The sequence below is a fragment of the Eschrichtius robustus genome, chromosome 7 (assembly GCF_028021215.1).
Source record: "Eschrichtius robustus isolate mEscRob2 chromosome 7, mEscRob2.pri, whole genome shotgun sequence".
NCBI lineage: Eukaryota > Metazoa > Chordata > Mammalia > Artiodactyla > Eschrichtiidae > Eschrichtius > Eschrichtius robustus.
The window spans coordinates 13665145-13676955 of NC_090830.1; the positions used below are offsets into that span (position 1 = coordinate 13665145).

The 11811-nt window shown below is 46.7% G+C and overlaps 1 protein-coding gene across 3 annotated transcripts in view; it reads right to left on the reverse strand.

Moving 5' to 3' along the window:
- Positions 1-11811, reverse strand: part of GNPAT (glyceronephosphate O-acyltransferase) — a 33153-nt gene that overhangs the window by 20787 nt on the left and 555 nt on the right. For 2 of the 3 annotated variants that reach the window (XM_068547617.1, XM_068547616.1), the window contains exons 1-2: positions 11551-11793; positions 2985-3167 (exon numbers count right to left, since the gene is read on the reverse strand). In XM_068547617.1, coding sequence (XP_068403718.1) covers positions 2985-3167; positions 11551-11628 — 261 coding nt within the window. In that variant the 5' untranslated portion in view covers positions 11629-11793. Of the gene's footprint in view, positions 1-2984; positions 3168-11550; positions 11794-11811 lie in introns of those variants that run through there. The other variant, XM_068547618.1, reaches the window with a different exon arrangement.

Below are 11811 nucleotides of genomic sequence, written 5' to 3' on the forward strand. Positions count from 1 at the left end.
AAAAAGAAGAAGAAGAAAAGAGAAATGCCTGGGTCCTAACCTAGACCAATTAAACCAGAATCTCTGTGGATAGGACCAAAGTATTTTTTTTTTCATTCATTAATTCAAGAAATATTTATTGAATGTGTACTACGTGCTAGGCACCAGGAATACAGCAATTTAAAAAAGAGAGAGAGAGAGAGAGAACTTGACTTACTTATGAAATAAGTTCAGTCAGACAAGATTGACAGATTCCCCAAGATAGATCACAACAATATGATTAAGAGCATAGGTCATATGTCTGAATCAGAATAAAAGAGACAGCAAATAATAAAGACAATAAATAATTTTCCTGGGAGCTCCCCGGCGGTCCAGTGGCTAGGACACCGTGCTGTCAGTGTCTGGGCCCGGGTTCCATCCCTGGTCCAGCGGCTAGGGCTCCGCGCTGTGTCTGGGCCCGGGTTCCATCCCTGGTCCAGCGGCTAGGGCTCCGCGCTGTGTCTGGGCCCGGTTTCCATCCCTGGTCCAGCGGCTAGGGCTCCGCGCTGTGTCTGGGCCCGGGTTCCATCCCTGGTCCAGTGGCTAGGGCTCCGCGCTGTCAGTGTCTGGGCCCGGGTTCCATCCCTGGTCCAGTGGCTAGGGCTCCGCGCTGTCAGTGTCTGGGCCCGGGTTCCATCCCTGGTCCAGTGGCTAGGGCTCCGCGCTGTCAGTGTCTGGGCCCGGGTTCCATCCCTGGTCCAGTGGCTAGGGCTCCGCGCTGTGTCTGGGCCCGGGTTCCATGTCTGGTCCAGTGGCTAGGGCTCCGCGCTGTGTCTGGGCCCAGTTTCCATCCCTGGTCCAGTGGCTAGGGCTCCGCGCTGTGTCTGGGCCCGGGTTCCATCCCTGCTCCAGTGGCTAGGGCTCTGCGCTGTCAGTGTCTGGGCCCGGGTTCCACCCCTGGTCGGGGAACTAATATCCTGCAAGCCGTGTGATGCAGCCCCCAACCCCACTGCCGCCGCAAAATGAAGAATTTTCCCAAGGCCACAAACCTGACTAACCTCCAGTTAAAAGTCAAAGAAGCAGGATCCCTCCGTGAACCTCAAGGCGCAGGAGCACGATACGATACGAGAGCCCACCATCGGGGAGCTCCGATCATGCCCGCCAAGGACCTCTATCTGGATGTCCTCAAATGACACGTGCAAAACAAAGCACAGCTTCTCTCCGAAGCCCTCTTCTAAGTCCCTATCTCAGAGAATGGCTCTAACAGCCTTGATTCTTCTTTCCTTCACTTCATTCACCCAACTGGTCACTTCTTAAGTCTGTCCACTTCTCTGTTTCTATAACCACTTGCCAGTCCAGGCAGCTACGATCCTACCAAGGGATTACTGCAGGAGCAGCACACACAGCCTTCCCGTCTCCTTTCTCAGCAGCACGGCGCCGCTAAAACATAAACTGATCGTGCCGCACTGCAACCGGAAACCCTTCCACGGCTTCGCACTGTATGTAGGATAAATCTAATTCCTTTGGACGGTTCACAAAGCCCTTCACGAGGCGGCCCCGGCTTCCCCCTCCAGTCCAACTCTTGTCATTGCCCCTCCTTTGCTCTCTTCAGTCTGGTTCCATCGAACACCTCTCAACACCATGAACATACACGTGCTCTACTCCTTAAAATAAGCTGGTGGTTCCCAAACTTCACTATACTTGGGAATTGACTGGGCTTTTAAAAAACTTCAGATGCCTGGTTCCTCACTCCTGACATTCTGATTTAACTGGTGTGAGGGTGAGACGTAGGCACAGGGATTTTTATTAATTAATTAATTAATTTTTTGGCTGCGTTGGGTCTTCATTTCTGTGCGAGGGCTTTCTCTAGCTGCAGCGCGTGGGGGCCACTCTTCATCGCGGTGCGCAGGCCTCTCACTGTCACGGCCTCTCTTGTTGTGGAGAACAAGCTCCAGACACGCAGGCTCAGTAGTTGTGGCTCACGGGCCTAGTTGCTCCGCGGCATGTGGGATCTTCCCAGACCAGGGCTCGAACCCGTGTCCCCTGCACTGGCAGGCAGATTCTCAACCACTGCGCCACCAGGGAAGCCCGAGGCACAGGGATTTTTAAAAGCTCCCCGAATAATTTTTTTTTTAAACATTCTTTTTTTAAAAAAAATTTATTTATTTTATTTATTTATTTTTGGCTGCATTGGGTCTTCGTTGCTGTGCACGGGCTTTCTCTAGTTGCGGCGAGCGGGGGCTACTCTTTGCTGCGGTGCACGGGCTTCTCATTGCGGTGGCTTCTCTCGTTGCGGAGCACGGGCTCTAGGCGCGTGGGCTTCAGTAGTTGTGAAATGCGGGCTCAGTAGTTGTGGCACGCAGGCTCAGTATTTGTGGCTCGCAGGCTCTAGAGCGCAGGCTCACTAGCTGTGGCGCACGGGCTTAGCTGCTCTGCGGCATGTGGGATCTTCCCGGACCAGGGCTCGAACCCGTGTCCCCTGCATTGGCAGGCGGATTCTTAACCACTGTGCCACCAGGGAAGCCCCTCCCTGAATAATTTTAATGTGCCATGAGGTTTGAAAACCACAGGGAAAAGGTTATTTGGTCTGCTAGGAACACTCTTCCTCACCCACTTCACCTGGAAAACCCCCAAACATCTTTCAGGCCTCATTTACAAAATCACTTCTCTAACTCCCTATACAAAATTAGTTGCTCTTATAATTAATTAATGCCCCTGTACACTGGCCTCCCAGTAGCATGTCTTGTATCATATTTCACTGTAAATGACTGCACAACTGTCATCATTCCCTATTAGACTATACACTTAAGAGGTCAAGAACGCTGCTCAACTAGCTATTAGACACAATGTCTAGCAAAGAGGCTAAGACGCATTATGGGTACAATAAACATTTGATGAATGTGTTGAATACAGCAAAATCTAAAAAGATACATTAAAAATAGCAAAATAAATTCACAGAATCAAGAAGAGCTAGAACTTGCTGACAATGAACAAATCTGGCTATGGCTGAAGAGGGAATCACTTACCTGTTTAATGACATAATGAATCTCTTCAGAATTGAGAACGCTACATTTAATCTCACTTGGCTTGCAAGGAGTAATTCCCTTGTAGACAAGAGGTGTGTAGCATTTCATGGCAAATTTCAGGTCGCTGACATGCCTCCTCTCCTCCAAAACATCTTCAAACTCATCCCACTTTTTGAGCTCCTTCTGTGGGTAAGGCAAATGAAAGAAAGTGATGCACATGCTGTAAAACTGCGTTGGTAAGGTTTCATCTTAGCCCAAATTCTTATTCTGTGACACAGAGTCAGAGCAGAGTGTTCTGATGTTAGGTTTTCATACAGTAAGAAAAAGAAATGTAGCTATTGGACTTCCCCGGTGGTTGCGAACCCACCTGCCAGTGCAGGGGACACGGGTTCGAGCCCCGGTCCAGGAGGATCCCACATGCCGCGGAGCAGCTAAGCCCACGTGCCACAGCTACTGAGCCTGCGCTCTAGAGCCCGCGAGCCACAACTACTGAGCCCATGTGCCACAACTACTGAAGCCTGTGTGCCTAGAGCCCGTGCTCCGCAACAAGAGAAGCCACTGCAATGAGAAGCCCGCGCACTGCCACGAAGAGGAGCCCGCCACTTGCCGCAACTAGAGAAAGCCCGTGCACGGCAACGAAGACCCGACGCAGCCAAAAATAAAAATGAAAAAAAGAATAAAATTACCAAAAAGAAAAAGAAATGTAGCTATTATTAGGATCAATGAATTGACATTGAACTATAATATTTTATTATCATATTTCTGACTGCTACCTTTATAAAGCCAGTGCCCCGCTATGAAAGTTAACAAACATAGCAAAGGTGGGACATTAGGCTCTAGAGTAATCTGATCAACTTTACAGATTTCATCAAGCACACCAATAAACCTGTTTTGTCTGCCTCTCTCATTTAGTTTTAAAAATTAAAGCGTACATCAGAGAGTCAAGATTATGTCAAATCAAATAAAACTACAAGGGTGCAAACCCAAGACAAAAGTGCTCCCATATAAGCTACTGTGGAGCAGTCTGTATTTTGCTGTGTTACTTTCTTTTCTCCTTTCAACCCACTGCAATTCAGCTTCTATCCAACCAGCCCCTGAAACTGCTCGTTATTGGGCTACCAACGACTGCTGAATTGTTAATTCTTAAAAGTTTGTTTTCCTGACGATGAAAGTAATAGCAGTAATAATAAGTACAGCTAACACACGTCGCTGCTTCCTAGGTGTCAGGCACTATCCTGAGAACGTTACCTGTATGAAGGGGCAATCAATCCTCACAACAAACCTATGAGGTGGTTGTCACCACCACCACGGTTCACAATGGGGAGACCAAGGCACAGAGAAGCGAAATAACTCAGCCAAGGTCCCACAGCTCTCAGAGGGCAGAGACATGATTCAAGCTGAAGCCTTATCGCTTCACAGACCTTGTTCCTAACCACTACCCTAGACTACTCAGCATGCTAATTATGGAAGATTTGGAAACGTGGAGACATACAAGCAAAGATAAACTGCCCACAATGTTACACCCTGGGAATAACTACTCTTAACACTTACTAGTTCCCTTATTTTTTTCATTCATAGATACAAAAATACATATTTTTAAATTTAAAACATGGACCCTACCAAATATAGTTTATCTTGCCTTATCAACTGTATTCTGAATACTTCCCTATATTAAATATTGTTTTAAAATATTTTAGTGGCTGCACCGTCACCTTTATATTCCCTAATTTCTTAATATAATTTTTTAATTACCAAAGTGATACATGTTCATTATAAAAATTGAGGAGGTACAGAAAAGCCCAAAGAAGAAAATTAAAATCAACTGTCACCCAATGAGCCAGAGACCATTTCAGTGAATGCTTTTTTCTTTGCCGGTGAAAAGTCCCTCCCTCACCACACGTACATTTTGATTTGTCTCCTGATTTTTTTTTTACTTAATGTTATTAACGCTCCTCCGTGTCATTTAAGTTTCTCCCACGATATTACTTTTAATGTTGGATGTTTGGACTCTTTTTTTCATTCATTGCTACTATAAAAAGCATAACAAACAGTAATATTTCTTTCAAATCTAATCATTAGACCCTGGCCTCTTTCAAGTCTTCGTCCTGCTAGACCTCCCCACCGTGGGACACCATTCTCAAGCCCTCCCTCCTTTCATTACCTACAACTATTCTGAAATGTTCCTACTGTGGTTTCTTTAATTCATGACTCTGTCACAGCAGAAAACCCACCTCATCTCTCTAATCCAGAGATTCTCAACCTGGGGGAAATTTTCCTCCCCCGGTTACAAATATGTCTTCTTTCCTCCCACTTCCTTTAATGTATGTTAACATCTCCATCCCTCTTTTCTTCACGCCACACGGTGCTGAGTACTCTCACCTACTCAACTGGTTTCAAATATTTATGCTTCTGAATCCCTTGCCCTGTCCTCTTCTCCCATCTGGCTTTTCCAAAACTGAACTCATTTCTCCTCTGCACAATCCTACAAGCTGATTATTTTCCTGAAATCTCAATCAATAACCCCACACCATCTACATCCCTCTGTCTACATCACTCTAGACCTTTCCTCCCTCACCCTTCACATCCAATCCGTTCCATCCTGCTAACACGGCCTTTAAGGATCCATCACGTCTACTCCTCATTCACATGCCCAGCCTGTGCTCTTTATCACGGCGGCTTCCTCACTGGTCTCCTTGCCTATGTTTTGTCCCTTTGAATCAGTCTTCCATGCCACCATGCGCCCTTTTCAAAACACAATTCTGGCTTAAAATATTTACATGACACCCCTCACCTCCTTCAGAATAAGACCTAAGCCACTGCTGGCGTCACATGAGAACCTCTATGACCTGGCTTTTCCTTCTCACCACACTCATGGCCCACTCAACAGTGAGTGATTTGAGTTCCCCAACAAGTCCATCGCTGACATGCCTTGGGGCCTTTGCACGTGGCCATCTCTGCCTGGAATGCCCTTCTGTTCCTGTCATCCTTGCTTTGGCATCACTCTTCTGTGACAACTCTCCTTGAGTTCCCCTGATGGAATTACTCTGCCTTCCTCATTAGGACTTCTTTACCTTCTACATACGTCTATTGTGGTATGTATCCCATAACATGTAATCGTTTGCATGTCTGTCTCCCTACTAAAATGCAATTACCTTGAGGGCAGGACACTTTGTGTCCTCTTTGTATTTCCATCATCTAGCTGTGTTTGGAATATAGCACAATTGATTAATAACTGACCGACTAAATGTTAAGGTAATAAAAAAAAAACAAACAGAAAAACTGAGACCACCATTGGGCACAACGAGAATACAAATAGAAGCAAAGAGCATTTATATGGAGTTTAAGTATAAAAGGATAGCATGTAAAACATGTGAAATACACAAACATGAACATTTTTATGCCTACATATATAACTATAGAGAATATATGAGGGGAAAATATTCGAGCTTGGAATTCTGGTGTAAAACTGCAGTCGCTGTAACATATCGCATACTCCTGCTTATAAGGCTGAAGAACCTCAAATTTCACAGTTCTCATTAATGAAGTAATGGCATAAGTTATACAGGCTCAGACTTGGTAGAATGCCACAAATTACCATTATAAATGATATAATTTTAGGGACAAAAAAGATCTTAGAGACTTCCCATTTAGCGGTCCTGGGTGTGGGAACAGAAAAGGATCACAATCAGTTGGGGAGGTGTGTGTGGGGTGGAGGAGGTGGGGGGGGGGAAGAGAAAGAGAGAGCGGAAGGGGAGGAGAGAGGAAAGGGGGAGAGGGGAGGGAGGGCGTCCTCAGAACAAGAACCTGCAAGGCAGAGCAGCACGTATGTACCCAGCAGGTATGTAACCTTGCCAGCTGTGATCATCTGCAATCCTTCCACGGTTCTGTTAACTGCAGGATCAAGCTCACACTTCTCAACACACGAGCCAGCTATACAAAGACCTAGTTGCCTAAACAAGCTATGACATCTCATGGCTCCCGCAGCTTTGTTCAAGTCACCTCTAAGAATGGCATTCCTATCAAACACCTAGCATCTGTTATATGCGTGCTATTGTGGTATGTGTTGGGGATATGCCTTGTCTAACCAAGACGGACACAGCCTCTTTTGTCAGTAACCCTGTGCATGGTGGTACCAGTTGTTGAGACAGGGCACTTACAAATGGCCATTCACCACCGTTCACCTGGAAAACACTCAGCTATCAGACACAGCTTCTGTACACCTCCTCTGTGTACCACTTCCAGATTCTCCCTTTAACGCAGGACCAAAATGGTCATCTTCTCCGTTGAGTCTTTAGGGAATCCTCATTACATTTTCATCTAGAATACTTCAATAAACTTGTCTTTGGTGTCTCCCCTACAAGATTGTGAACTTCCTGTCACGGGTCTTATACATTTTTGTATTCCCAGTCCTTCAATCATTGTTTGTGGAATGAAGAAATAAATTACTAAATGAAGCCACTTCTTGAGCCCTGTTGATGACAGCTCTCCAACATTCACAGTCTAAAGCTCAAACTTCTCCCAATCTGGTCTAACTCAATGTCTAATCCAGTGGTTTTTAACCCAGGCTGCACATTAAAATAACTTGGGGAACTTAAAATATTGATGCCAAGGCCCCCCTAAAGATTCTTGATTAATTTGGTCTGGGAGGGGTACCTGGGTTATCAAAAGCATTTTTGAAAGTACTCTAAGTGATCCCTACATGCAGCCAGGGTTGAGTGTTACTGCTCATTAACTGGCCTTCCCTACGCCATGCTGGAGAAGTATTTACCATCATAAAATAAATACTCACCCAGGAGCAAGATACAATGAGGAGGCCAAGTGAGAAGAATGAGGTGAACGATTTTCCCCCCATTGTTCGTCTTCCCTATCTTACTTTGCAGAGTGGGCCTCTCCTGATTGCTAGTTAAACAGGCCTCTCCTTGTACCTCCCTTTCAACTGCTCTGGTGGATCCATCCATTCAACAGTTACTGACAGCCCCAAACGTACCAGGCACCGTTCTACAGGCTAAGAACACGGCATGAACATGGCAGACTAGGAGCGTGCCCTGAGGGAGCTGAAGGAAAGACAGACAACAAATAAACAAGGTAAGTTCACTCAGGGATGCCACCAGTAGCATGCTGGTAAATGTGCAACTACGGGAGAGCCCTGGTTTATAGCACCTGCCAGTTTCTGGGGTACACACGCTCCCACCGTGGCAGATTTCAAGCTACCAATACGACCTCACTGAATGTGGAGTTGGGAGGAGATGCAAAGAGCCACCGTTCTCCAGGATTTCCACCTTACAGTGTGACAGATGGAAATAACTTCAAGAGCGTGGATAACAGGAAAACTTAGTAAAATAATTAGGAAGTGCTGAGTTCTGAGTATTAACTATTTTTAACGGAATTTGTTTAATTGTAAATGTATATAACAACCTTTAATTTTTAATAATGGCAGTGTTTTAACAATAGGCTCGCAAGCTTCATACAAATTTAACAGTCAGCTTTGAGAGCCAGTATAAGACTGCTGTAGCACAACACTGACAAGAGAATATAAACAAAATAGAGGAACTAATGAGGAAGAGTGATTGGAGAGCTACTTTCGATTGAGTGGTGGGGAAGGGCCTCTTTGAGCTGGGACCTCAATAATAAAAAAAAAATCAGCCAGCAATGCAAGGTTCTGGGAGAACAGAGCATACCACACAGAGAGGGCTACAAGCACTCCGAGAAGGAAGCATGCTTACTTCTGAGAAACAGAAGGCCAGTGCGGCTGGACCAGCGAGCAGGACTGGTCAAACCAGAGACGGAGCAATTACCTAATTACGTAGAGTCTTGTAGGACACGGTAAAGAGTCTAGACTTCTCATTCAGACTCCAACAGGAAGCCATCATTTGGGTTATGGGTACACCGGTGATTATGCAATCCCGGTCTGCTTTTCATCTGTGGTCTCATTGGAAGATTTCAAGCAGACGTATGGCTTCGGACACCACCTACTGGCGGAGGCTGCCATATCTATATATTTAGGCCAGACCCTCCTCTTCTACTCTGGTACCGCACTTCTAACGCTCTTTGGAGGCCTCCCCAACACTTTGTGATGTATCTGGTCCGTAACAGGATAATCCACAAGTTAAAAATCATTAATTTTGCCTCTTCCACCTCAAACTCAACACATCCTAAGTTGAAATGACTGTTCTATTACCCCGACTAAATCTGCTCCTCTTCCTCTTTCTCATCAGTGAAAGGCATCGTCGTCTGCCCAGTTACCAGATCGCAGAAATGGGGAGTCAACTTCAGACTGCGGCCTCTTCCCTAGCTACCACATTCAACTGTCCTGAATACCACACAAACTCACCCGCCTCCCTCCTCGCCAGACTCACGGCCACTGCCTCACTGCAGGCTTTCGTCACCTCCCTGGATTACTGCGACAGCGTCCTAACTGACCTCCACGCTTCCGGTATCAGATTCCTTCTGCAACGAATTCTCTTTCTACAGCCTCTGCTTACGCATCGATAAAAGAGGTTACCCACATAATCATGCCAGAAACCTAGTAGTCTTCTCAGACTTTCAAAAATACAAATCCGATCATCCTTAAATGGTGTCCCACAGAATGAAGATTTTATCCTGAAGGGCGTTTAAAAACATAAAATTCCTTTAGGAAATATCCTCTGCCTACTTCCTTAGTTTTGTTTCTCACGTCCCCTTTATTCTACCCTTACCTATCTTGGTTCCCCCAAACATGCCAAGGAGTGGTCTTCTTACACTGATGCCTAGGACAGCCTTCCTCTCCCTCACCTCCCGTTCATACCTCAAAATCTCAGCTCAGGTGTCACATTCTCTTAGAAGCCTTCTCCAAGTCCCCAGACAGGCCAGGTGCTCCTTTCCAGCCCTCCCACAATATACTGTGCACGCTTCAATCATTGGGCTTCTCTCACTTAACTGCGATTACTCCTTTATTCTCAGGACATCCTTTGGAGTCCTTAAAGGCAAGGGCTGGATCTTTAACTTCCATATCTTGCACATTGAGAATACTGACTAGGACACTGTTAAGTACCTACAGCTGCAATGTCTGCTGCAATCAGCAGTATCTTAAATATCTCTAAGACTAGATTAGAGTATTGCACAATAAGAGTGTGGCCCAGGAAAGAAACAAGGGCAGTCTGAAACAGTTAAGAAGAAGTTCAGGTTAACATGAAAGTTAAGACTGCCGTCACAAGAGGAGTGAGGGCGGCTGTCCAGCTTCAGAAGCAGTAACGGCTTACATGCAATTAACTGCTTTAGTTTTTCACGTGAAAAAGGTGACCAAAGTCTTATCATTGGTGAATGGGGAAATAAAAAACCAACTCTTTCCTTCAATACACATGTGGAAAATTGCTGTAATTCACAAACCAGTTTAGGGCTGAAAAAAACTACCCATGGGAAGTCAGAGCTACACAGCAACCCTCCTTCCCTACATTTCGAGGTTGAACTATTTCACCACTGCGCTGTGCGGTGAGGTCAACGAAGAGAGAGGTCCAAGTGATAAATCTTGGGAAAGTGGACAATTTAGCAGCAATCATAAGCCCAGAGCTCTTGACAGCAAGGGAACAGAAGTTTCCCCATGTTCCACTGGTCTCCCAATTTGAAGGTAGCCATAGGTATATACATTCTTTTCTGAAACTGAGTTTTTTATCTTGCTCTTTCGTGTTTTCCCTGTTATGACCTTCCTACATAAATTAACATTATATTTAAGCCAGAACATTGGTAACATGACTTTAAACTGCATTCTTTTATTTCCTCCTAAGGTAGATAAAAATTAATTTGGTTAAAAAAAAAAAAGTCAGTTGCTCCAGGGTTGTGAAATACTTCCACCTGATAATTTCTTCATGACAATTCTGAGTGACCAACATTCCGTCGGCCAAAAAGACCAGTTCAAATTAGAAGAGGGGGTTGTGGGGTGAAAGGGCCAACTGGAGAGAGGCCGGGGGGCATTAGTTCTCTTCCAAAATGACTTGTGGAAAGAGTACAATGATGGGCAGAAGACAGAAACACAATACAAATTTCCGGAAACTCCAAATCTGCTTAGATGAGAAACGGAAAGTCTTAGAAACTCAATGCTCACAGACAAGCCAAATACTTTTTCTCCCGGGAATACCACAGCTGCGAAAGAGCGGGGTGGGTGGGGAGCCACGGGCTACCTCCGGCTGAGTCAGACCCGCAGGTTCCTCGGGTTCGACCGAAAGGTAGCCCGACACGCCTCGCAAGAGATAGAGAGACTCCAATTCTCCCCGCCTCGTTCCCGTGTCGGGGGCGTTCTGAAGGCCCAACGCCTGGTGGAGGGAAAGGGAAGGAACGAGCGGGAAGGAACCAGCGGAACCATCACCAGGAGAAACTTCTAAAAGCACACGGACATGCCCACACGCAGCGATACAACGTTGCCCTAGAAACCAAATCAACCACCCAATCTCTCCTGGGCGCGGGGGGGGGGGGGGGCGGGGAGGCTCGGACCCACTCTTCTGGGCCCTGGGTCGCAGCCCGGAGGAACCCGGGACCAGGAGAAGGAGGTCCTCTCCCGCGGCCCCGCCCCGGCCTCGCTCCCCCGGGCGCATACCGAGTAGAGGAGCACGACAGCGCCGGGACTGGTGGAGCCGACGGAGAAGCAAGAGCTGGACGACCTGGAAGAATCCATGCTGCGGCCGCTGTCCCGGGCGTGGCCTGGGATTCTTAGCTAAGCGGTGGTTGGGGTGCTGTTGGGGGCGGTTCTTCCGCACGGGGCGGCCCGACCTCGCCTAGGGCGGCAGCACCCTCTACGGCCCCTCCGGAGGACCCCGGGCGCCGCCATCTTAACCAGGACGGAAGCCGCGCGGGGACC